The sequence below is a fragment of the Venturia canescens genome, chromosome 9 (genome assembly GCF_019457755.1).
Source record: "Venturia canescens isolate UGA chromosome 9, ASM1945775v1, whole genome shotgun sequence".
Classification (NCBI taxonomy): Eukaryota; Metazoa; Arthropoda; class Insecta; order Hymenoptera; family Ichneumonidae; genus Venturia; species Venturia canescens.
Genome location: NC_057429.1, coordinates 14,655,136 through 14,674,077, shown reverse-complemented (window position 1 = coordinate 14,674,077; position 18,942 = coordinate 14,655,136). Strand labels below are relative to the sequence as shown.

The 18,942-nt window shown below is 39.2% G+C and overlaps 6 protein-coding genes across 7 annotated transcripts; all 6 read right to left on the bottom strand.

The window, feature by feature from the left end:
* Nucleotides 1-383: 383 nt before the first annotated feature.
* On the bottom strand, nt 384-3,486 carry LOC122415927 (putative gustatory receptor 28b). The gene is made up of 9 exons (XM_043428528.1): nt 3,401-3,486; nt 3,085-3,298; nt 2,897-3,002; nt 2,646-2,821; nt 1,674-1,833; nt 1,506-1,616; nt 1,213-1,392; nt 975-1,133; nt 384-835 (listed from the first exon to the last, which is right to left on the bottom strand). The coding sequence occupies exons 1-9, from the start codon at nt 3,471-3,473 to the stop codon at nt 773-775; spliced, it is 1,242 nt and encodes a 413-aa protein (XP_043284463.1). The 5' UTR covers nt 3,474-3,486; the 3' UTR covers nt 384-772.
* Nucleotides 3,487-6,518: 3,032 nt separating this feature from the next.
* LOC122416174 (uncharacterized) lies at nt 6,519-7,889 on the bottom strand. Its single transcript, XM_043428897.1, has 5 exons — nt 7,816-7,889; nt 7,198-7,492; nt 7,049-7,117; nt 6,883-6,972; nt 6,519-6,794 (listed from the first exon to the last, which is right to left on the bottom strand). The coding sequence occupies exons 1-5, from the start codon at nt 7,863-7,865 to the stop codon at nt 6,711-6,713; spliced, it is 588 nt and encodes a 195-aa protein (XP_043284832.1). The 5' UTR covers nt 7,866-7,889; the 3' UTR covers nt 6,519-6,710.
* Nucleotides 7,890-8,736: 847 nt separating this feature from the next.
* LOC122416173 (uncharacterized) lies at nt 8,737-9,759 on the bottom strand. The gene is made up of 4 exons (XM_043428896.1): nt 9,500-9,759; nt 9,310-9,378; nt 8,988-9,077; nt 8,737-8,877 (listed from the first exon to the last, which is right to left on the bottom strand). The coding sequence occupies exons 1-4, from the start codon at nt 9,665-9,667 to the stop codon at nt 8,815-8,817; spliced, it is 390 nt and encodes a 129-aa protein (XP_043284831.1). The 5' UTR covers nt 9,668-9,759; the 3' UTR covers nt 8,737-8,814.
* Nucleotides 9,760-11,848: 2,089 nt separating this feature from the next.
* LOC122415853 (uncharacterized) lies at nt 11,849-13,366 on the bottom strand. Of its 2 annotated transcripts, none has more exons than XM_043428371.1 (5): nt 12,949-13,366; nt 12,566-12,860; nt 12,387-12,455; nt 12,166-12,255; nt 11,849-12,078 (listed from the first exon to the last, which is right to left on the bottom strand). In XM_043428371.1, exons 1-5 carry the CDS (start codon nt 13,362-13,364, stop codon nt 11,971-11,973), a joined length of 978 nt encoding a protein of 325 aa, XP_043284306.1. In that variant the 5' UTR covers nt 13,365-13,366; the 3' UTR covers nt 11,849-11,970. The 2 variants fall into 2 exon arrangements, with proteins under 2 accessions (XP_043284306.1, XP_043284307.1); XM_043428372.1 differs by having other exon boundaries at nt 12,575-12,860.
* A 412-nt stretch (nt 13,367-13,778) lies between these two features.
* LOC122415854 (uncharacterized) lies at nt 13,779-15,597 on the bottom strand. The gene is made up of 6 exons (XM_043428373.1): nt 15,583-15,597; nt 14,925-15,402; nt 14,544-14,838; nt 14,312-14,386; nt 14,153-14,245; nt 13,779-14,072 (listed from the first exon to the last, which is right to left on the bottom strand). The coding sequence occupies exons 2-6, from the start codon at nt 15,359-15,361 to the stop codon at nt 14,019-14,021; spliced, it is 954 nt and encodes a 317-aa protein (XP_043284308.1). The 5' UTR covers nt 15,362-15,402; nt 15,583-15,597; the 3' UTR covers nt 13,779-14,018.
* A 234-nt stretch (nt 15,598-15,831) lies between these two features.
* On the bottom strand, nt 15,832-18,931 carry LOC122415948 (putative gustatory receptor 28a). Its single transcript, XM_043428559.1, has 8 exons — nt 18,751-18,931; nt 18,571-18,645; nt 18,418-18,510; nt 17,260-18,339; nt 16,800-17,094; nt 16,160-16,234; nt 16,007-16,099; nt 15,832-15,930 (listed from the first exon to the last, which is right to left on the bottom strand). Exons 4-8 carry the CDS (start codon nt 18,057-18,059, stop codon nt 15,877-15,879), a joined length of 1,317 nt encoding a protein of 438 aa, XP_043284494.1. The 5' UTR covers nt 18,060-18,339; nt 18,418-18,510; nt 18,571-18,645; nt 18,751-18,931; the 3' UTR covers nt 15,832-15,876.
* Nucleotides 18,932-18,942: the final 11 nt, after the last annotated feature.

The window sequence follows — 18,942 nt, the reverse complement described above, 5'->3', positions numbered from 1 at the left end:
ACCAGACTTTCCACTTTTCTGACTTTTACGCGAGGAATACCTCTGGAAGAATCTATTATTTTAATACGTGTTATGGGACATTGTCGCGAGATGACAACTTCAGTGACGAAAGAAATTATCGTGAGTGCACCAGAGTAGGTTGATGAAATCGTCAGTGGAACTTTGCCAGCACGACACAATCGTAGAATATCGAATTTTTTTTCTGATGTCAATATTTCATTTTCAATAGAAACTACATTCGTTGATATTCTTTTATTGATTGATATCTCCGGATACTGTAACCTCGATTATTTCAAATTCGACTCCTACCACGTTTGTTACTATGCAACCCGCGTTAAAGATTTTAGGTGAGGTTACACCACTTATTCATTTGCTTAAATAAATTATCGAAAAGTGCTGGCATCGCAACCACAATTTATTTGAACATGTCTAAGGTTTCATCGGTACATTCAAGCACATTAATGATAGTATTTTTTTCACTAAATTTTCATAGTTTTAGAACCAGATGAATATGAGAATTCCTATCAGCGAATTTTCCTTGAAAAATGCTTAGTAGCAGGCTGATTGACCATTACGGGAAGCTACGACGCAATGCGCAATTTTGGGATAAGAAAACTTTCTTTACTTTGAGATTTTTAAGGTCTTGCGATGTCCGTTGCGTGAGTCGTTCCAAAACCTGAGGATTGAAGAGGAAAAATTCAAAGGAAAAATGTGCCAAATGCGTTTTGAACTCGATCAATAATAAACAATGGAATATTTGAGTCCCAGGAAGTTAGTTCAGTTTTGGTTGAAATTGGATCAGAATAACCAAGTAAGTGGTGATTTTTGCTGCCATCTATAGACAGAAAACATTTCGGGAAGTATCAGAAAAGATGATTGATTACATTCATTGGAAGCCATATTTTTACCGGATTAAATTTCAATGAATTGCGATTACTTATTAGAAAGAATTTAGAAAAGGAAATTCTTTGTACCGTCTGTAAGAGCTCCGAATTGATAGGGAAAAAGCCACCGGCCGTAAATTCAAGTTTTTGGTGATGCAGCTGCAACGAGAAGGATTTGAGAGCTCGATACAAGTCGGAATCCGTACTTTCCACTTCAATATCGTGGATTAGTTCGCCAGCACCAACGCTCTGTGAGTTAAATTGTCATTCTTAAGTCAGCTCAAATCTATTTGGGAACAACTTTCATTGCTCCCATCCTTTGTTGTACCTGAAGCGATGTGAAATTGCAGACCGCAACAATGGTTATGATTGGAATGCTATGGTACAACTCCCAGTAGATGTGAGTAAGAATTTGCGCGAAATTCGTTTCCCCTTTTTTTTCAACTTCGTAGAAAATGTGATACAGAGTTGTGCTCAAGATGACGAAGGCAACTGTGACACTGATTATCTGTGACGATAAAATCCACTTCAGTGGTTGATTCATTAATGCTTTGCCGCACAAGCTTTCCCATTTGTTAGTTATCATTAAAAAAAAAAAATAAAATAAAAAAAAAAACAAACCACTTCTATGTCGAAGATACGATTCAGTCGTTTTCCTACTGCACACAGATTGAAGTGCATTTTTGACATGAAACGTATTCGTTCAGCCCAATCGTTCGAAGCTACAAGGACCTGTAAAATTTGATTTCTTTTTCATTTTTTGCTCGAAAAACTGCAGAAAAAAATTACCTTCGGCGACGATGCGTTGGCTCTCTTCACTACGATTCGTATTTTCCTGTTCAAACTGCGAAAGTTCAGTCCAAGTAGAGTGACCAAAGTTGTGAATACTGTGAGGCTGATCACCTGAACCAGGAGACTTATGGTCCAAATTGTGTGCGTCGATGAGACACTGCATGGCAGAATCCAGTGAAAATACTTTCCGCCCACAAAAGTAGATTTTCCAACTGTTTAAGGTAGTTCATGCACGAAAGCATTTTCTTAAGAAAGTCTTGAAATTTGCACAGAGTCCAAATGGGTAGTCCACTGACACGCATATCAAATTTAAAAGGGCTCGTCTTATTGGTTATTGAGCCAAACGTGATTAAATATTTTAAAAAATACACAGGATTATAGGGATTGTGCGAAAAAAATCGTTTATCTTTCCATATAACGAATGAACACTTCTTACGAATTTTATGAAAAACGTACACAATAACAATTGAGTATATAATGAAAGTTTGGGAAAAAATTCGAGACGATTGTCTCACCAGTAATAAAGATATGTTACGTTAAAGATTGAACGAAATTGCATAGTAATAAGCACTCACATAACCTCACATTTGCTTATTTCGACATTTTGTTTCTTCTTGGCTCGGGCCATTCCCGTCATAGCCTTCTGTCTTTTTATTAACACTTTTTTCTTGTTACATTTCCATTTGTGTTTTCCCTTCGCGCTCTCCAATACGATTTTTTACATAAAAGACTATAGTATTGTCACCAGGGACGAGTGAAATTTGGGGTTCAGTCAGTGACGGATCCTCGATTAAATAATGGCTTGTCATTTCATTCGCCAAAAGATGAGTTGAAAAAATGTATTTACGATTTCGAATTAATTATTACAAATTTAATTAGGAAGTAAAAACCGATCTAATTTAGACGCCCATAAAATACGATCCTTCGGGCATGATCTACCTTAAAAATGAGCAGAAATTTTGTACTCACATCGTATCGTAACGGTGAACTACATACACTTCGAACAAAATAAGGAAAATAACAGCGAAAATTGTTGTCCAGACGTATATCCGTACGATTTTCACAACAAATTCGCAATCCGATCTACGACTCGTTGTCTCCAAAATCATGCCCTGTACCATGATGTTGTTAATCGATTCTGATAGCTGAAATGATCAGGAATTTGAATAATTCCATGGGAAATCAGTTATTGCGGTGGGTTTGTCAAAAATGCCAATCACCTCATAATATTTAAGAAGCCGATAAGCCGTTGACGCAACAACGCATAAGATGTTGCCGAAAGATCGGATTATGGCGGTACCAGACGTCACTCGAAACGGTCCGCCACTGAGGAAAGAAATATCAAATCAACAATCTACTCCCGTCAGGACGCCATCAGGATAGTGATATACCCTTCAAATATAATGACTTGAAGTAAAAATCGTAGTTTATCGATACGTATAAGAAATTCCCCACGCATATCCCAAATACCAATGAACTATAAACGCCGAGGAATTTCGTTATATTGTATTTCTTAATGCCGATCGAGGCTTCGGTGGCAATCGGAAATACTCCGAAAATACGCCACAGCCATGCGACACTCTCCAAAACGTCGTGGAAATCTCGAGTCTCCAATTTTTCATCTGAAATTCGTGAAGTATTATCAAGTCAATTTTTATCGATGGATTGAGTTCAGCATTTGTCAATGTTCTGAGAAAGCTTATCATTTTTTATGTCACACTGACTCGCTATCCGATTGTTTTGTGACTTTGGATTCGGAGCATCGGTTTGCAGGTTACTCGAGCTTTTTCTGGGCATGTTTCCTTTTGAAATTTTTACAAATTTTATGCAAAATCCTTCCCTCTTGGAAGCACGTTTCCTGGAGTCCGAATCTTACACTCGTCTCGACTCGATACTCAGTTCGATGCTTGAAAGTTTGTAATATGAAGGTGTAAACTTCAGACGATACGACATTATACTGCGTGCACTCGAATAAATTGAGGACTGCGTGGAAACTTGAAACATTCTACCCCCATTTGACTGTCTGCGATAAACAGTGTTGAGGAGACTGACGAGTAGAAAATAATTGGAGGCTTTTCTACTGATTATCTAAATTTCATTATAAAAAACGAGTCCTGAATGAGGAAAATGCATTTTTTCAATCACGAGAGTGGTTCGATCCATGAGCCTTATTCTCGTAATTCACGTACTTCAATTTTCATCGTAAATTGTTGAATTTTGACGTCTCTTTAGTGGAGAAGGTAAATTATTTATTTTTCTTCGCACGGTCGTTGCGACTGTGAGCAATTGCGATGCACTCAATCACGTCAATTCGTTTCGAAGAAACCGATCGATCCTGCACGTCGATTCGAACGGCCATTTTTATTTCATTTTTTTTCCTCCGCGTTAAAAGGTTTACAAATAAATTATTGACTAATAAATGGGCAATGTGACTCAACAAACGTTTTTCAAATCGTCGCATATTTATTACAAATGATTGAAAAATTAAATGAGTAAGTTATTTGGTAAAGAGAACTCGCATTAATTCATTTTTATTCTTAGACAACAACTTTTCTCAGTCAATCTTTTTATTCAATTCAGCTGATCCCTGAATACACGCGAGGGCCTTTTTCGGTTCCAGAAGGTTAATCCAATTTGGGGTTAAATTGTATGAGGATGACCAAATATGTGGTGATTTTTCCAATCATCTGCGATGTAATATAATTTTAAAAAATTATTCTCGTTTCCGTATGATTCACAAGCTTTTTTCTCGTGAGTATCAGCTGTCTTATACCTACGACAAAATGCTTTCTCACCGTCTGTAACAGCGATGAATCAATGGGGAAAAAACCGTTGGCGGTGAACTCTAGTTTCTGATGATGCAGTTGCAGCGAGAACGATTTCAGGGCCTGGTACAATTCTGAATCCGTATTTTCTACCCGAATCTCATGAATCAATTGTCCAGCGTAAGCACTCTGTGAATTTTCGACATCCAGATTAGTCTCCCTGAAGGAATTTTCTTATATTATACAATTTCAATTAACCTGATGTGATGTCAGATTACAGATTATGACAATAATTAATATTGGAATGCTGTGATACAGCTCCCAATTGATGTAGGCAAAAATTTGAGGGATGTCGGCAGGTCCAGCTCGTTGGACTTCGTAGAAAATGTAGTAGAGGGTCGTGCTCAGAACTATGAAAGCGATTACGACATTTGTGATCTGCAAGCATGAGAACTGAGTGAGCGATCGTCCCATGAATCGTCTTCTTCAGCAACCAGCTTGCTAATCAGCAATGCATTTGGAATAATTAAAAGATCGAAATTCACCACGTCCCAGTCGAAGATACGATTGATACGTTTTCCTACTGCGCATATATCGAAATGTATTTCCGAAATGGAACGTAATTGTTCAGCGCAGACATCCGAGGTGACGAGAACCTGTGAAAACCATCATTTTCCCAATTGCCAAGTTAGATATTCTCCAGCAGACACGAAAATTACCTTAGGCGAGGATGCGTTCGCCCTCCCCACGACGCTTCGTATTTTCTCGTTCAGATTACGGAAGTTCAGGCCAAGCAGTCCCACCAAAGTCGCCAGGACCGTGAGGTCCATTAGTTGCACCATCAATCCAACGTACCAAAGTACATACTCAGCCCAAACACTGAAGAAACGAATAACTCGTTCATTGCTCTTCGGAATCTCAAAAGTCGACTCAACATTTTTTATTTTGACACTGACTAGTGGTAGTTACGGGAAAGACAGTTGATGTCATAGAGTACGAAAAAAGAAACAGCCAGAAGCGAAGTCCAAACGTACGCTCGGATCGTTTTCACGGTAGATTCGTAGTCTGATCGACCATTCATTTTACGCAAAAATAAATCTTGCTTTGATATGGTATTGATCGATTCTGAGAGCTGCACAAAATAGTAATTCATCAAATCCGTATTTTCATTGATTATCACTCAATTGTGATTATTTTGATTTTTTGCCAACGTTAAAAGACTGCGTGGAGTAAAAAAAACATTACCGCCGTGAGTTGAGGGATCCGGAAAACGGTTGAAACCAACATGCACATAATATTGCCGATCGCTCGCACGACCTTCGTCGCAGCACTCAAACGTAATGGGCCAATTCTAAGGACAAAATCAAATTAGAGATATTTTCGTACAGATCAGATAATTAGTACTTTCTGAATCCTCACCCAAAATGCGTGTCAAAGTTTATTGTGAAGTAAATAAAATTGGCTATGCGCAGTGACAAAAGTAGGACGCTGTAAGCAGTGAATATTTTACTCATTTTGTATTTTTTCATGCCTGCTAACTTTTTAACTGTCATTGGAAACACTCCGGAAAAACGCCACAACCATGCGACACTCTCCAGAGCATCGTAGAGATCGCGAGTCCGCCATTTTGCTTCCGTGGTCCCTGGAATTTGATGTTACGACGAGAGTTTTGGGAAATTCGATTTGTAAAACAACTTGAAGAACTTTAGATTTCCGTCATTTTTCACTGACTCGAAATCCAAGTATTTTGTGCTTTCAAACCCGGTGCGTTATTCTTTGAGAGGTGCAGATTTTTCTCAAGCATTTTTATTTCGCTCCTCGAAATCCTAGTCGATACCGAGCTGGCTCAGAACTCTGGAGAATTGTTGCTAAATTCAATAGTCTTCCCACTTTCGCTCTTTTGCTTGATGCTTCGATATGTTAGTACGATACTGAGGCATGAACTTGAACAAATGAATAACTGCTGCATAAGTTAGGTTCATGGACGTTCGGTCGATTCAATTCACCAACTTTATTATTAACAACCAAGTTCCAGATGGCAGGAGAAAATTATGCAATCAATGAAAGTGCTTTTGTCTATCAGTATAATGAAATTACAGGTATATTTTATATCAATTGATCTTGTGCACAGAACTTATTATGGAAGCGATAAAAAAATTTCACTTTGATAGCTGCACTCGTGCTTTTTCAATACAGTACATTACGTCAGTTTACAATAAGTTTTGATTTTGATCGTCTTTGAAGCTCATTCATTTTTCGTCTCTTGTGCTTAAGTATCAAAGACGCTTTTTGGACGTTGCATGTCATCTAATTGTAGCATTATCGTTCCATAAGCAACGACGCTACCGAGAATCTAGAAGAAATCATATTAGTTTTGAAACTTGTAACAAACGTGAGTTGAATTCTTGCACGGAAGCCATAAATAATCATTAGAAACTTGCCGAATACACTAAAGAGGTTTTCATGGAGAGTACACCAAAAAGCTCTATTCGCAGTGGGTCCTGAAGCATCCGGAGCGACCATACCGTAGCCTGTTAATTATAGAATGAAAATTTCATTAGCATTGCTATAAAAAATCATTCGAGAACAAAAAATGATTTTTTTTACCGATTCGATGTTTTGCCTCGTCGGCCGCGATGTCAGCACTTCATGGAGAATGTTTCCCGTATCGTTGGCCTTAGTTCAACATCGAGAGAAATTTGGTTTAGTGTAATTCTCGTCTTGATTGGAACGTAGAAGAGAAATTCAATAAAAACCTCTTTGGCAACGCCCTCTGCAGCGGAAACTTCCCCAATCACCCCTAACAAATGTGTAGCAAACGTGAAATGCAGTGCGATGTTATATCCAAGCAAGTCTAATCGCGTGTATTTCCGTTCCCTGGCGATGGCACACCCGGCGTAAAAGATTGCCGACATTTGAAACAAGTGAACGCCGACCATCGCGTATAAAGAAGGTGACAACAGATCAATTATGTCCCTCGTGAGCTCAACCAGCTCTGTATGAATGTGGCCGAGTACGGCTATATGGTCTGATGTGAAGCTGGATTCGGTGCTGAAATGCATGATTGTGTTGGAGGGACAGCGCTGTTGATCGACGAAAATCATTTTCCAAGGCGCATTAGTAACTAGGAATAAGTTATCTTTTCCACGAACTGCTTAATTGTCCAGGATTTCGAAATATTTTGAAAAGTTTTTCGAGCAACAAAACGCCAAATCCGGCCTCATTTTCTGGTAGGCTGCTCACGATCACGTGATCGTTCGGATTCGTCAATCGCCGATTTCCCGATTAAGCGGGTATCAAGTACTGGAATTCCCGGATTTCTACAAACGCGTTTTTCAGAAACAAAGTTACAACAGCTCCATTTCATAACTTACCTACGATCAGCCGATCGTTCGGATCCGATTGATCCTCTGATGCTCGCCATTGTAGCACCACATTCCGAAATCTCTCGAAGGTTCTTATTTATCGATCGAAATAATTCATACACTGAATTCATGATGCCAGTGTATAAGAAAATGAAATTAGGATAAACGATGTGGCCCAAATTGTAGGGCATCCAAACTCGAAAGTCGACGCCCTCAGGAGGAAACAAATTAGAAACAATGAAAAGGAACGCCCAGATAGAGTTGAAAACGATGACCCATTTGCTGATTCGTTTAATCCGATGATGATTCGTGGCATCTTCCCTGATTCCAAGTCTCACGCTAGACTCGATTACATTTCGACAACATTTGTGTATGTTGCAAAATCGCGATTGAGAAAACGCAAAATTCAACCACGTTGTAACGATCATGCAGCATTCGGATGAGCTGGCAACCAAATCCGATATTTTCGACATTGGACTTTGATACTGTCCAAAGAAACCGACACTTATGATCACCGCTCTGACGAAACTGATGCTGTACAGAACTGCCAGGCTCACCGAATAGAGAAGACCAAAGTAAGAAAATCGAATTATTCCATTTTCGGTTATACTGCAAGGGCATAGCCCGATGATTTTCCATAATGTGAATACAATTTTTGCACATGACATAACGACGTTAAGGGAGAAACTGCGTTTCAATACTGCACTACTGGATAATAAGAGGGCTGATGCGGATAAAGGAGGTGGCTTTTTAAGAAGGGGAATTCATTTGGCGAGAATGTAAAATGCTTGGATAAGCAATCGACTCATTGTTCCAGAATGTACTATTTATCGTTTTCATATTCTAGAAATATCATGATGCGATCTGCTACAATGGAGATATGAAAAGATTAATCGTTGAGTAATTATTTCTCTCTGAATTTCAGACCCCGCAGCTCTGGTAGACTTCCCCTTTGATCTTGATCTCAACAACGATCACAACAACGATTACTTCGCTACAAGTCGTCGCCTAAAGATTCAGGCCGTCGAATTGCATCATGATCGTTACGTAGATCACCACCGTACTAAGAACCTAATTGATGGAAAAACATGTTGATTGTTGAATTGGAATATACGAAGATCGAATATAGCGAAAAAGTTCATTTTCAACGCTGTCGAAAATTAAATTCATTTGATAACTACCGTGTAGACTATCGATAATCTCATTCGAAGCAAGCCCCAAAACGAGATAGTCAAATGTCTGTGCAGCAAACGCAGCGAGAAAAGTTGGCCCTGCAACGACAACGAAAACAGAAGTAAAAATTGACAAATTCAGCATCAAATTTAATCCTACTGAATTCGAAACGTTGCAAATTGAAAAAGAATCATCATACGGTGAAACAAAAATGCACAAATGACAAATATTGCAGACACTTTTGTTCAATCGTATTTTCGTATTTTTTTGTTATCGTCTAGTTTAGGAACTGATTCAAACTCTGTGGGCAGATTTACATACAAAAATTACCATGCATGCGTAATGTTCCATGTTTGCGTTGATGAGCATCCGGTGTAGGACTCTTCCAGTTCGATTGGCCTGTTCGATAGAAAAATCAAATTTCTCTCGCATCGTCATTTAAGAAAATGGGAGAGAATTGTTTGTAGAATTTGTCATGGAAAGTCATGGTAGGGGAATATAAATTATCGTATTGGAGCACCTCGTTGACGGTCGAATCAGAAGCGGCCACAATCAGTACCATCTCGATAGCGTGACACACAAGCCACGAATTGAGGACTAGGAATCGTAAGGATTCCTCGGAGTCCCAAAGGTCAATATTTCTGATCATTACACAAAGTATGTAAAGATCCGAGGCCATAAAATACATGTGGGCAAGGAATGCCAGAATGATACACAAACTGAAAAAATTTGCAATCTTTTTGGTCAGAGTCACGAGATCTGAATGCACATGGCCGTACATTTGCATCAGGGCGCGAGTTGCATCGTGGGATTCCGTGCATGTTCGAAGCCTCTGAAGAGAGCCCAGCTCGAGGTTAGTAACGCAGGACAAGTGCTCGATGCTATTATTCAGAAGTTTAAAAAAATGCCTGATTGTGAATAGTGAATTCATAAAAATAGTGACCACGTTGTGAGCAACGATTCGAGGAACATAAAAAGGAATCCAGATACTGAACGGGAATGTCTTAGGATCATAAACGATCATATGATCGCAGAAGTAGAGCACCAACCAAAGTAAATTTATCGAAATCGTAGAAACATTCAATATTCGAATAGAATCGTCGAAATTTGGGTGAATCCCTAACATTTTCAATGAACTGTTGGCAGATTTGAGCGTTTCGAAAATTTTTTTTAATTCCTTTTGTCGGAAAACGATGATCAACCAAGATGCGACGATTGTAAGAAACTCCATCGATATTCCCAGTACATCGGCAGCTAACGTCGACGACGTTTCATGTTCCCCGTTCACGAAGCCACGATTCACGATGACTCGAACGTACAGAAACGTAAATGACAGTGTCAGTAACACAGCGTAAAGAAATCCTCCTTTCGAAAGAGTTTTTGTGCCGTTTTCACCAAAAACGACGGGGCAAATGCCGAGAATTTTCCAATATATGTAAATCCATTTTGGTAACCGGAAACTACCGTTGTCAGAACTCACTCTCAAACGTACAATCATTTTTAGCGTATAACGATAAAATTGTAATATTGTTATTAACTCGTTACTCAGACCTCGCTTTTCATTGATTTTAAACGTTTTTCACTATCGTTTTTTCATTATTTTTTCTTCAAGTGCTCAAAAAAAGAAACTTGGCTCGGTCCCTGATGCGGTGTGTTATTCATTTCACATCTGGCAACCTGTCACTCTCATAAACACTGAACTAATGCACTTTATTTCATTATATTCTAGAGTCATCACATTATCGTTGACGTAGCCAGTTTACGAATCCATTGGAAGAATAATAAGCGATAGTTCTCTTGAATTATATATCAACTGCGAAGTTCAAGTCACACGAAGTAAAATCTACACTAGTGAAGTACAGCCCCATGGAAGCTTTCCATAGTACTTTATTGCGGAAAATATTGATGTGAACAGTCAATGAATGAAAATGCAAAAATTCTGTAATGACACTTGACCGGAGAGGAGGCAAATCCAGATCATCGTTTCCTAACTTTGTTCATCGTCCATTTGAATCAGCAGAGTACTGTAAGCAACGATCAAACCGAAAAGCTTCAACGAAGATAGCAAACCATTAGGATTGTAACTTACCCTGTAGAATACTGAATACTCAATTCGATTTATATCAAAAAGATTCATTGTCAAGGGTTCCTGGAGCAATCGCAGAGACCAAATTATGACCTGTAAACAGGCCTCCCATTTTCGGATTAGCATCGAAACATAACTATTTTTCTCCTAATGTATGTGAAAAAGAATTAATCGAAATAGTTACCGAATCGATATGTTCTCTGGAAGGTTCCAACATGAGTGCACCGTGGATAATGTGTCCGGCTTTACTTGCCTATTAGCGGTTAAGCACATGAATTTAAACATTTTTACATTTGCCAATGGAATTAAGGAAAATATAAAAAATTCATGTGTTCACCAAGGATAGTGTAATTGTCATTAAAGGAAACCTCTTTGGTGACTGAATCAGCAATACCGATCTCAGCAATCATTGCAAACATGTGGAAAAAAAGCCATACGAAGAGCATCGCATAGCCTGCCCAATGTTCCCGTGTCCAAAGTGTGTTGGTTACCATTGCATGAGAGAAAATGTAGACAAGTGATGACAATTGAACCAAATGGACCATCAGTACGAAATACAAAGGAAGTGACATGAAATTTATGACGGATCTGGCCAGATTGACCGTTTCTGTGTGGATGCGAGCGAGTACGGCAATAAAGTCCGATTCGCCGATCGATCCAATCCTAAGATCCAAACGTGTTTTTGGCCAGTCAATTTTGTCTAAAATAACTTATTAACCGAAAGGTGAAAACCCAAGAATCTTATTGAAATAGCTTTTACGAATGATTGATCGAATCGTCCAGAACGTTGGGAAAAAATATATTCGAATAATAGCCGACATACTCATTGGGTTATAATCATTCGATGTATTTTGTACAATTGGAATAGTGGAGTGCTCGTTGAACTTTGAAAATCAAGCGCTGCTCTAGGTGCGTAAGGATTGAACTATTGTTTCGTTCAACATCTTCTCATGAATATCCTGGCCGTCGAGCTGCATCATTACCGTTAGATATGTGCCCACTGTACCGATGATCTAGTGCGATTAAAAATACGATTTTTCTTATTACTCAATAATCAGATTGAAAAATAGTGAAATTTAGAGACTTCATTGATAATTTACCGTGTGCATGATGGAGAGCCTCATTTGAAACAAACCCCACAACGATATGGTTAAACGTCTTTGGAGGAAACGAAGCGAGAGAATCTGGCCCTGAGAAAACACGAGGATCAAACATTTTTGTGCTACCGTTCAAACATCTTTTTCCAACTGCCAAACTGTACACTTGGAAAAAATGATGGAAATCGTATTTTCTTTTTGCAAGCGATAGGCGTGAAAATTACCGTGTCAACGTATCTTCGAGTGTCATCATACGCCAACATCTGATGCAGCATTTTCCCAGCTCGATTTGCCTGTTAGTGAAATATGTGATGGTTTTTAATATCGCATGGAAGAGATCAACTGGAAGGTTTGCTGAAAAAATCCTGAATTTCTCAATTCTTCATAGTTTTATTGTCGAAACCTCGTTTACTGTTGAATCCGGAATGCCTAAGAGAGCGACGGTTTGACTAAAATGGAGGAGGAACCAGCAAGCCAGTATTGCAAACACTATCACTTCCGTTTGCGTCCAAAATCTTTGAAGTCTGATCATCATGCACATGATATAGAGATCCGCAGCCATTTGGACGAGGTGTACTAGGAGAACGAGTAGAATCGAGAGAGAAAAAAATTTCACTGTTATTTCCGTGAATGTCACGAGATCGGAGTGGATCTGACCGCAGACTTCCAGAGGACCAGGCACCACACAGGATTGGAGGCTGTGAAAATATTCGATAAGACAGAAACTTTAAGAGAAATCATCAAACGAGCTGCTTATGAGTGGGTCCTCATTTTAACGTTACTCACCCACAGGGCTCTGAAGTTTGTAACCGTTTCCGCAGTAGAATCGGTTTGGACGTTAAAACATCCGGTATTGTATGAATTTTTTTATTCAGAAGATGAAAAAATTTTTTGGCAATTAATAAAGAGTTGAGGAACATGATGACAACGTTGTGGCTAACGATCCGAGGAAAATTGAAAGGCATCCAAATATCGTATCTGAACAACTTGTTGTTTACGAGCATCGCGTGATCGAAACAGAACAGAAAGATCCAAACAACGTTGAGAATAACCGCGTGTATCATGAGTCGTCTCGACAGTTTGTTAGGGCTTTGGCTAATCCCGATTAATTCCAAGGTAGCACAAAGATTTTCAAACATTTTCAATATCTTTTTGAGCTCCCTTTGTCGAAGGGTTATGCACAACCACGACGATATCACCATGAGACACTCGACCGATAATCCAAAAAAATCAGCTACCACAGTCATCAAAGTTTCTCGCGGTAGCATAAACTCAATACGATTCAACATTGCTCTGCAGTATAAAACGACGTAAGCGATTATCAAAAGCATCGTATATGCACATCTCGCTCCACTGAAATGTATTATTTCCCCCTCAACGAAAGCGAAAGGACACAAACCGATCAGTTTCCACCAAACGCAAAGGCCTTTTGGCAGTGGACGGAAACATTTTTGTTTCATTGCCAACCGAAGAGCGAATATTTACGAAGCTTTTTTCAATGATGAATTTATATTCACTGGGAGTGAATGAACACCCGGTTGATTCGATTACACTCATTTAGAAGGACTATTCCTTTCAAGCGCGAGGTACAAACGAGACAACGTCGCTCTCTCAGCACGCACTTGTTACCCAAATGACTGACATTCATCAAAACAAATGAAAAATATGACGCACGTCCGAGTCTTCTTCGATTTTACTATATTTGACCCATTTTCTCGTTGTTACGTCGAGCATCATAATAATCGTAATCATTCAGCCCACGTGGATATTATCACAGACATCAAGAACCCTCGTAATCCATCAAATTAGTTGCGCGCACATACCTTTATCAGCGGAATCGAGCGGATCCATGTTTATTAATTATAAAATTGGAGCATTATCACCAAATACGTGATCGCTGTTGTTAGAACCTGCAGAACAAAATCCCGTTGGAATTACGACTTTCCTCAACATTTGTATACGCCGTTCCTGAAGTTCCGTTCAAACGTACTTTGTAAACCATCCAGTGATTAAGATCGACGAATCCAAACAAAGACATTTCCACCGGATTTTGCAGTAGTTCCAGTGAAAACATGTTGAACTTCTGAAATGAGAAAAGGCGTGCACATTTCTGGCCTTCGCGGAACAATCAGAAGAGTCAAAACTTTACCGCGACTTCTCTGGAATCCCCAAAATTTCCTTGACCATTCAGCATCGCGTGGAGAACATTTCCTGTTTCGTTAGCCTGCGATTATTGTTTATGATTACGCCAAAAATTTACTCTCCGCGCGGTACGTTCATCATCCATCAAAGTCAGATAAAACCAAAGTGACTGTAGCATTCATTGAATCTTCGAATGAAACATATTTTTGGTGATTGCGACCCTTCGGTCATGGAAATACCTCATTTGTAGTAGATCCACAAACGTTGGATATCACGAGCAGCGTGAATATTGGGAAAAAGAACCAGCAAATGTAGGAAAATGTGTAAAACCAGTTACTGCCAGTCATCGGCTCATCTTCCTTCACTGTCTTATACGCTAAGTAGATGTTGACTACGCAGGTTGGCATGTGAGCCACGATACATAAAAGTACGAGAAAATCGAAATGCCTCTTGACCATTTTTGTCACTTTTATGAGGTTCCGACGGTGCTGAGAAATGGCGTCAATCGTGTCTGGAAGAGCAGCAGGACTGTGTCTGCAACAAGAAAATGCACAGTGACAGAAACTGGTGAACCTTATTCTTGGTAAGTGATCGATGAATTGACTTATCAAGTAACTCACTTGGAATTTCTAATGAGCTCAGAGCATGCGTTTTCCTCGAGTACAAAAGATTTATTACGAAAGGGCACCATGAGAAAACGCACTTTTTCATTGAGACGATAAAACTTGCGTTTGACAACAAGAATACTCCAAAGAAAAGTCGTGACAGAGTTGAAGGATGGTATTCGTAGTAGGTTGTAAGAGGTCCATAGCGAAGCATTGTAATCAGGAAAACCAGAGAGTCCAACAATGTTGACAATTATCAAGATGAACCAGCCTCCATTGACGATTAGAAGATACTGTCCAAGTTTTCCAAAATGCTCCTCGTAATTTTCTGGAATGTTGAGTTTTCTCGAGGTCCCTTCAGCTTGGACGAACCTCTCGACGATGAGTTTCAAGCGATTTTGATAAAGGCCGTTAATCAACCACGTGAACAGGATTTGGAGACCGACGTTCATTATCTCTGCCCACTCGGCAATCACCGAAATGGGCGTCTCGTCTGGCAGCAGGAGATTCAGTCGTTCATTGCAAACACGCTTATACACATAATAATAAACGATGCAAAGGAAACAGGAGTACAAACTACTCGTGTACGAGAATGTCAATTCGTCATTCGGAGACAAATGCAAGGGGTTTATACCGAGAACTTTTCCCCAATAATACAACGTTAGGAACGTACGTGATCTTACGTTAATGCGCTTCGGGATCGACGCCATTTCTTCATGAGGTATAGAAATTGTTGTCTCGACGCCGCCACCACAAACTCTCTTTTATGATTGATTTTCAAGCCCCCCTGCCCTTTGCTTTCCAATGCTACGACAGCAATAAATTTTTTTCAAATAGTCGTTCTCGTATCTGGTTGACAGACAACGGAGTGATTGATGGGCAATAGTCAACTGTTATCTCTAAAAATTTTATTACGTACATTGAGAGAGTACATTACTGTGCGTTGTTGAAAAGAGGTGGAAGTCAATTAACTATAAAATTGTAGCATTATGACAAGATACGTGGTTGACGTTGCTATCACCTGGAATTTCGAAGCAATCAATTACGAATAGAATGTGTTCATTCGTTGGCATATTAAATTTGCATCTTGGACGTACTTGGTACATGAAAAAATGGTCAAGATCGAAGAAACCTAATATCGACATCCGCGCCTTATTCTCCAGAAGGTCCAAGGACAGTGTATTCAATCTCTAAAAACAGTGGAATGTTCACTGTCAGCCGATGCTGTTGGAGGGTATAAAAACACTCACCGCTGCTTCTCGGGTATCGAAATAATTGTCCGAGTTGTTGTACACAGAGTGGAGAATATTTCCAGTGTTATTGGCCTGTGAATGTCAAATTTTGCGATTAAACAAAGTGATTTTACTTAAGGCCTTACATACACTTGTGATGGGCAGAAAAATCGAAAATTTTTTTATTAGACAATGTCTTGTACAATCTAGACAATGTCAAGTACAATGTTTGAAGAATTTTCTCACCAAATTTCATAAAGATCCGAGTATTAGATTCGTAGCTTTGGGTACTTCAACCGACCGCACGGTCCTCGAATACTTGAATCTTTAAACGCGATTGATCGCAGAATCGTATTTTTTGAAAAACACTTTCACAGTGGGTACGATTACTAAAAAACTATCCATTCGATCCATACGGAATTTATACCGCTTGTTTATTATAATAATAGCTAGGGCCTGTACGAAGGATTTCGTATTTTGTTGTAAAAAAAAAATTGTACAAGTACAAGAACATAGGTACTAATGAACGTCGTTCCCAGTTTTTCAATAAACATTTATTTTCTTATAAAAAAAAAACTCAAGAAAATCACGTTCTTTCGCCCGCTGCAAGTGTGTATAAGGCCTTAATGGCTATTTCTTATCGTTGTTCACAGCATACCTCGTACAATGTAGAGCCACAAACGTTGGATCCTATGGTGAGAAGTGTCACAGGAATGGATATTCCGACTCCAAAAGCAATAACAAATAAAAAATCGACCAGTCTCGTCAGCTCGTGTGTCTTTACATAACGATATATCGCGTAGACGTCGAAAGTTAAAAAAGTCAATTGCGTTGTTATTTGAAAGACAATGAGCAAAGCGAGATGATCCACGATACGATTAATCAAGTCTCTCAGTTCACGATGGGATTGAGAAATTAAGCTGATTTTATCTGAAAGTGCTGTTGAATCACGCCTGTAAATGGTACGATTGAGATTATTATTTATCATCGAGAACAAACGTCGAGAAAAAATGTGTCGAGTGATTAGAAAAAATGACAAATTTGAAGAAAAATTCAATCGTCCAAATTGCAACATTTGGAATGGCAAACGGGATTTGTAGACGAAAAATTTTCTTTACCTTGAATTATTCGTGGGCTCTCTGATCAGTGGCCTCTGATAAACATTCTCCGACGATTCGATGCAATGGCTTTGCATCAATGTACATAGTTGTTTATTCAAACGACGAAATTTTTGTTTCACTATAAAAAGAGCCCAAATGAATAGAGTCATGTAGTAAATCGATACGGCACGAGGTAAATTGAACAATATCCATTGACCCGATTCATAATTCGAAAAGTATGTTAACGTCACATGAACAAAGACAGTTATTGAGACAAATATTGTATTTGAAAAAACGAGATAAATGATAAGTTTTTTGAAGTATTTCTCGTAATTTTCTGGCAAGTTAAGCTTTTGTGAAGTGCTTTCGGCCTGTACGAAAGCTTTTATTATCGATGAGAGGCGGTTCTTGAAGCAACAATTTGTCAACCAGGCAGTCACGGCTTCGAGGTACATGCTGCTTATTCCTCCAAAGTCCACGATGACGGAGACCGGAGTTTCACCGGGCATCAAGAAATTCAATCTTTCCTTCCACGAGTGATAAAATAAATACGTATGGCACACGATCAGGTTTAAAACGTAGAAGACACTGCAATACGAGTACTCGACGTCGTTGCTTGTCGTCAGCGTGAATATATTTATACCCATTAATTTGCCCCAATAATATAAAGCGAAAAAAATACGTGACCGTTTGTGTTTGCTGGTGTGATAATTTGACATTTCTTCGTGACTGATGATCGGGGTTGCTACTAAACTGACTGTTTTAACTAAACTGACTGGAACTTGTACTTTCGCTCCAGCGCTCTCTACTTTTTCCATTACTTTAATGGACTTTGGTCTTTTATGAGCACTCCATTATACCATTGAGTCGCCTTTCTCAATCCAATTGTTTCACTGTTGACTCGCGACGAGCAGTAATCAAGACAACGATTTTTTGGCAACCTCAGAGGAACGTTGTCCCTCGATCATTTCATCTCTCAATTTATTCTGCTGTCAGTGGACCAAGGGGGTGATGCATTCTCGATCGTTGCATTCGAAAATAATGCAGCAAGTCAACTATAAAACTGAAGCATTATCACAAGGTACGTGGCTGCCTTTGCTATCGTCTGTAATAACACAGAGATTCAATTGCATGAATTTGCTGATGGGTCTGACTGACCAAACGTTACGAACGAACCTGGTAGATGAAAAATTCGTCGAGATAAAACAAGCCGAATACCGATATCCGTGTTTTGTTTTGTAGCAGGTCCAAGGAAAAGACTCTCAATTTCTAGAGGGAAGAAAATGATCGTTTGTCGAGGTTTATGACGAAGAAAATGTGGATGCTCACCGCAGCTTCTCGGGTGTCGAAAAAATTGTCAGAGTTATTTAGGATCGAGTGGAGAACGTTTCCAGTTTTGTTAGCCTGCGAATATAAGTTTGGAAGCTTTTTCAGAATATGCCAACGTTTTCATTGGCACAGACAGTTGTCAATGCCACAAAAGAACTTTTCAGACGTCTTCAGATCTACCTCGTTTGACACAGAACCACAAATGTTCGATCCTATGGCGAGAATCGCCACTGAAATGGATGTAAGTAGGGCGAAGGAACTCAGGAACAAAAAGTCGATGGGCCTGGTCAGCTCGTGAGTCTTCACGAAACGATACATTCCATAGAAGTCATAAGTGACACGCAACAGTTGCGTCGTAATATTGAACACGAT

Bases quoted from the DNA above. Each gene is read 5' to 3' on its own strand.
- LOC122416174 (XM_043428897.1), bottom strand. From the start codon at position 7,865: ATGGCGAGCATCAGAGGATCAATCGGATCCGAACGATCGGCTGATCGT. The intron at 7,118-7,197 runs GTTTTTATTGAA...TGTTGAACTAAG, and splicing joins CAGAGGGCGTTGCCAAAGAG to GCCAACGATACGGGAAACAT. The intron at 6,795-6,882 runs GCAAGTTTCTAA...GATTTCTTCTAG, and splicing joins AAACCTCTTTAGTGTATTCG to ATTCTCGGTAGCGTCGTTGC.
- LOC122416173 (XM_043428896.1), bottom strand. From the start codon at position 9,667: ATGTATTTTATGGCCTCGGATCTTTACATACTTTGTGTAATGATCAGA. The intron at 9,078-9,309 runs GTAATTTTTGTA...TTGTCGTTGCAG, and splicing joins TGGAACATTACGCATGCATG to GGCCAACTTTTCTCGCTGCG. The intron at 8,878-8,987 runs GTAGTTATCAAA...TCCATCAATTAG, and splicing joins GATTATCGATAGTCTACACG to GTTCTTAGTACGGTGGTGAT.
- LOC122415948 (XM_043428559.1), bottom strand. From the start codon at position 18,059: ATGGAAAAAGTAGAGAGCGCTGGAGCGAAAGTACAAGTTCCAGTCAGT. The intron at 17,095-17,259 runs GTAAAGAAAATT...TACCATTTACAG, and splicing joins GAGCCCACGAATAATTCAAG to GCGTGATTCAACAGCACTTT. The intron at 16,100-16,159 runs GTGAGTGTTTTT...CACTGTTTTTAG, and splicing joins TCGATACCCGAGAAGCAGCG to AGATTGAATACACTGTCCTT.
- LOC122415854 (XM_043428373.1), bottom strand. From the start codon at position 15,361: ATGAACGTCGGTCTCCAAATCCTGTTCACGTGGTTGATTAACGGCCTT. The intron at 14,839-14,924 runs GTGAGTTACTTG...TTCTTGTTGCAG, and splicing joins GAGCTCATTAGAAATTCCAA to ACACAGTCCTGCTGCTCTTC. The intron at 14,073-14,152 runs GTACGTTTGAAC...TTTGTTCTGCAG, and splicing joins ATCACTGGATGGTTTACAAA to GTTCTAACAACAGCGATCAC.
- LOC122415853 (XM_043428371.1), bottom strand. From the start codon at position 13,364: ATGGTGATATCGTCGTGGTTGTGCATAACCCTTCGACAAAGGGAGCTC. The intron at 12,861-12,948 runs GTGAGTAACGTT...ATATTTTCACAG, and splicing joins CAAACTTCAGAGCCCTGTGG to CCTCCAATCCTGTGTGGTGC. The intron at 12,456-12,565 runs GTTTCGACAATA...TTTCACTAACAG, and splicing joins CGGATTCAACAGTAAACGAG to GCAAATCGAGCTGGGAAAAT.
- LOC122415927 (XM_043428528.1), bottom strand. From the start codon at position 3,473: ATGCCCAGAAAAAGCTCGAGTAACCTGCAAACCGATGCTCCGAATCCA. The intron at 1,617-1,673 runs GTAATTTTTTTC...CAAATTTTACAG, and splicing joins CCAACGCATCGTCGCCGAAG to GTCCTTGTAGCTTCGAACGA. The intron at 1,393-1,505 runs GTTTGTTTTTTT...TTATCGTCACAG, and splicing joins GTATCTTCGACATAGAAGTG to ATAATCAGTGTCACAGTTGC.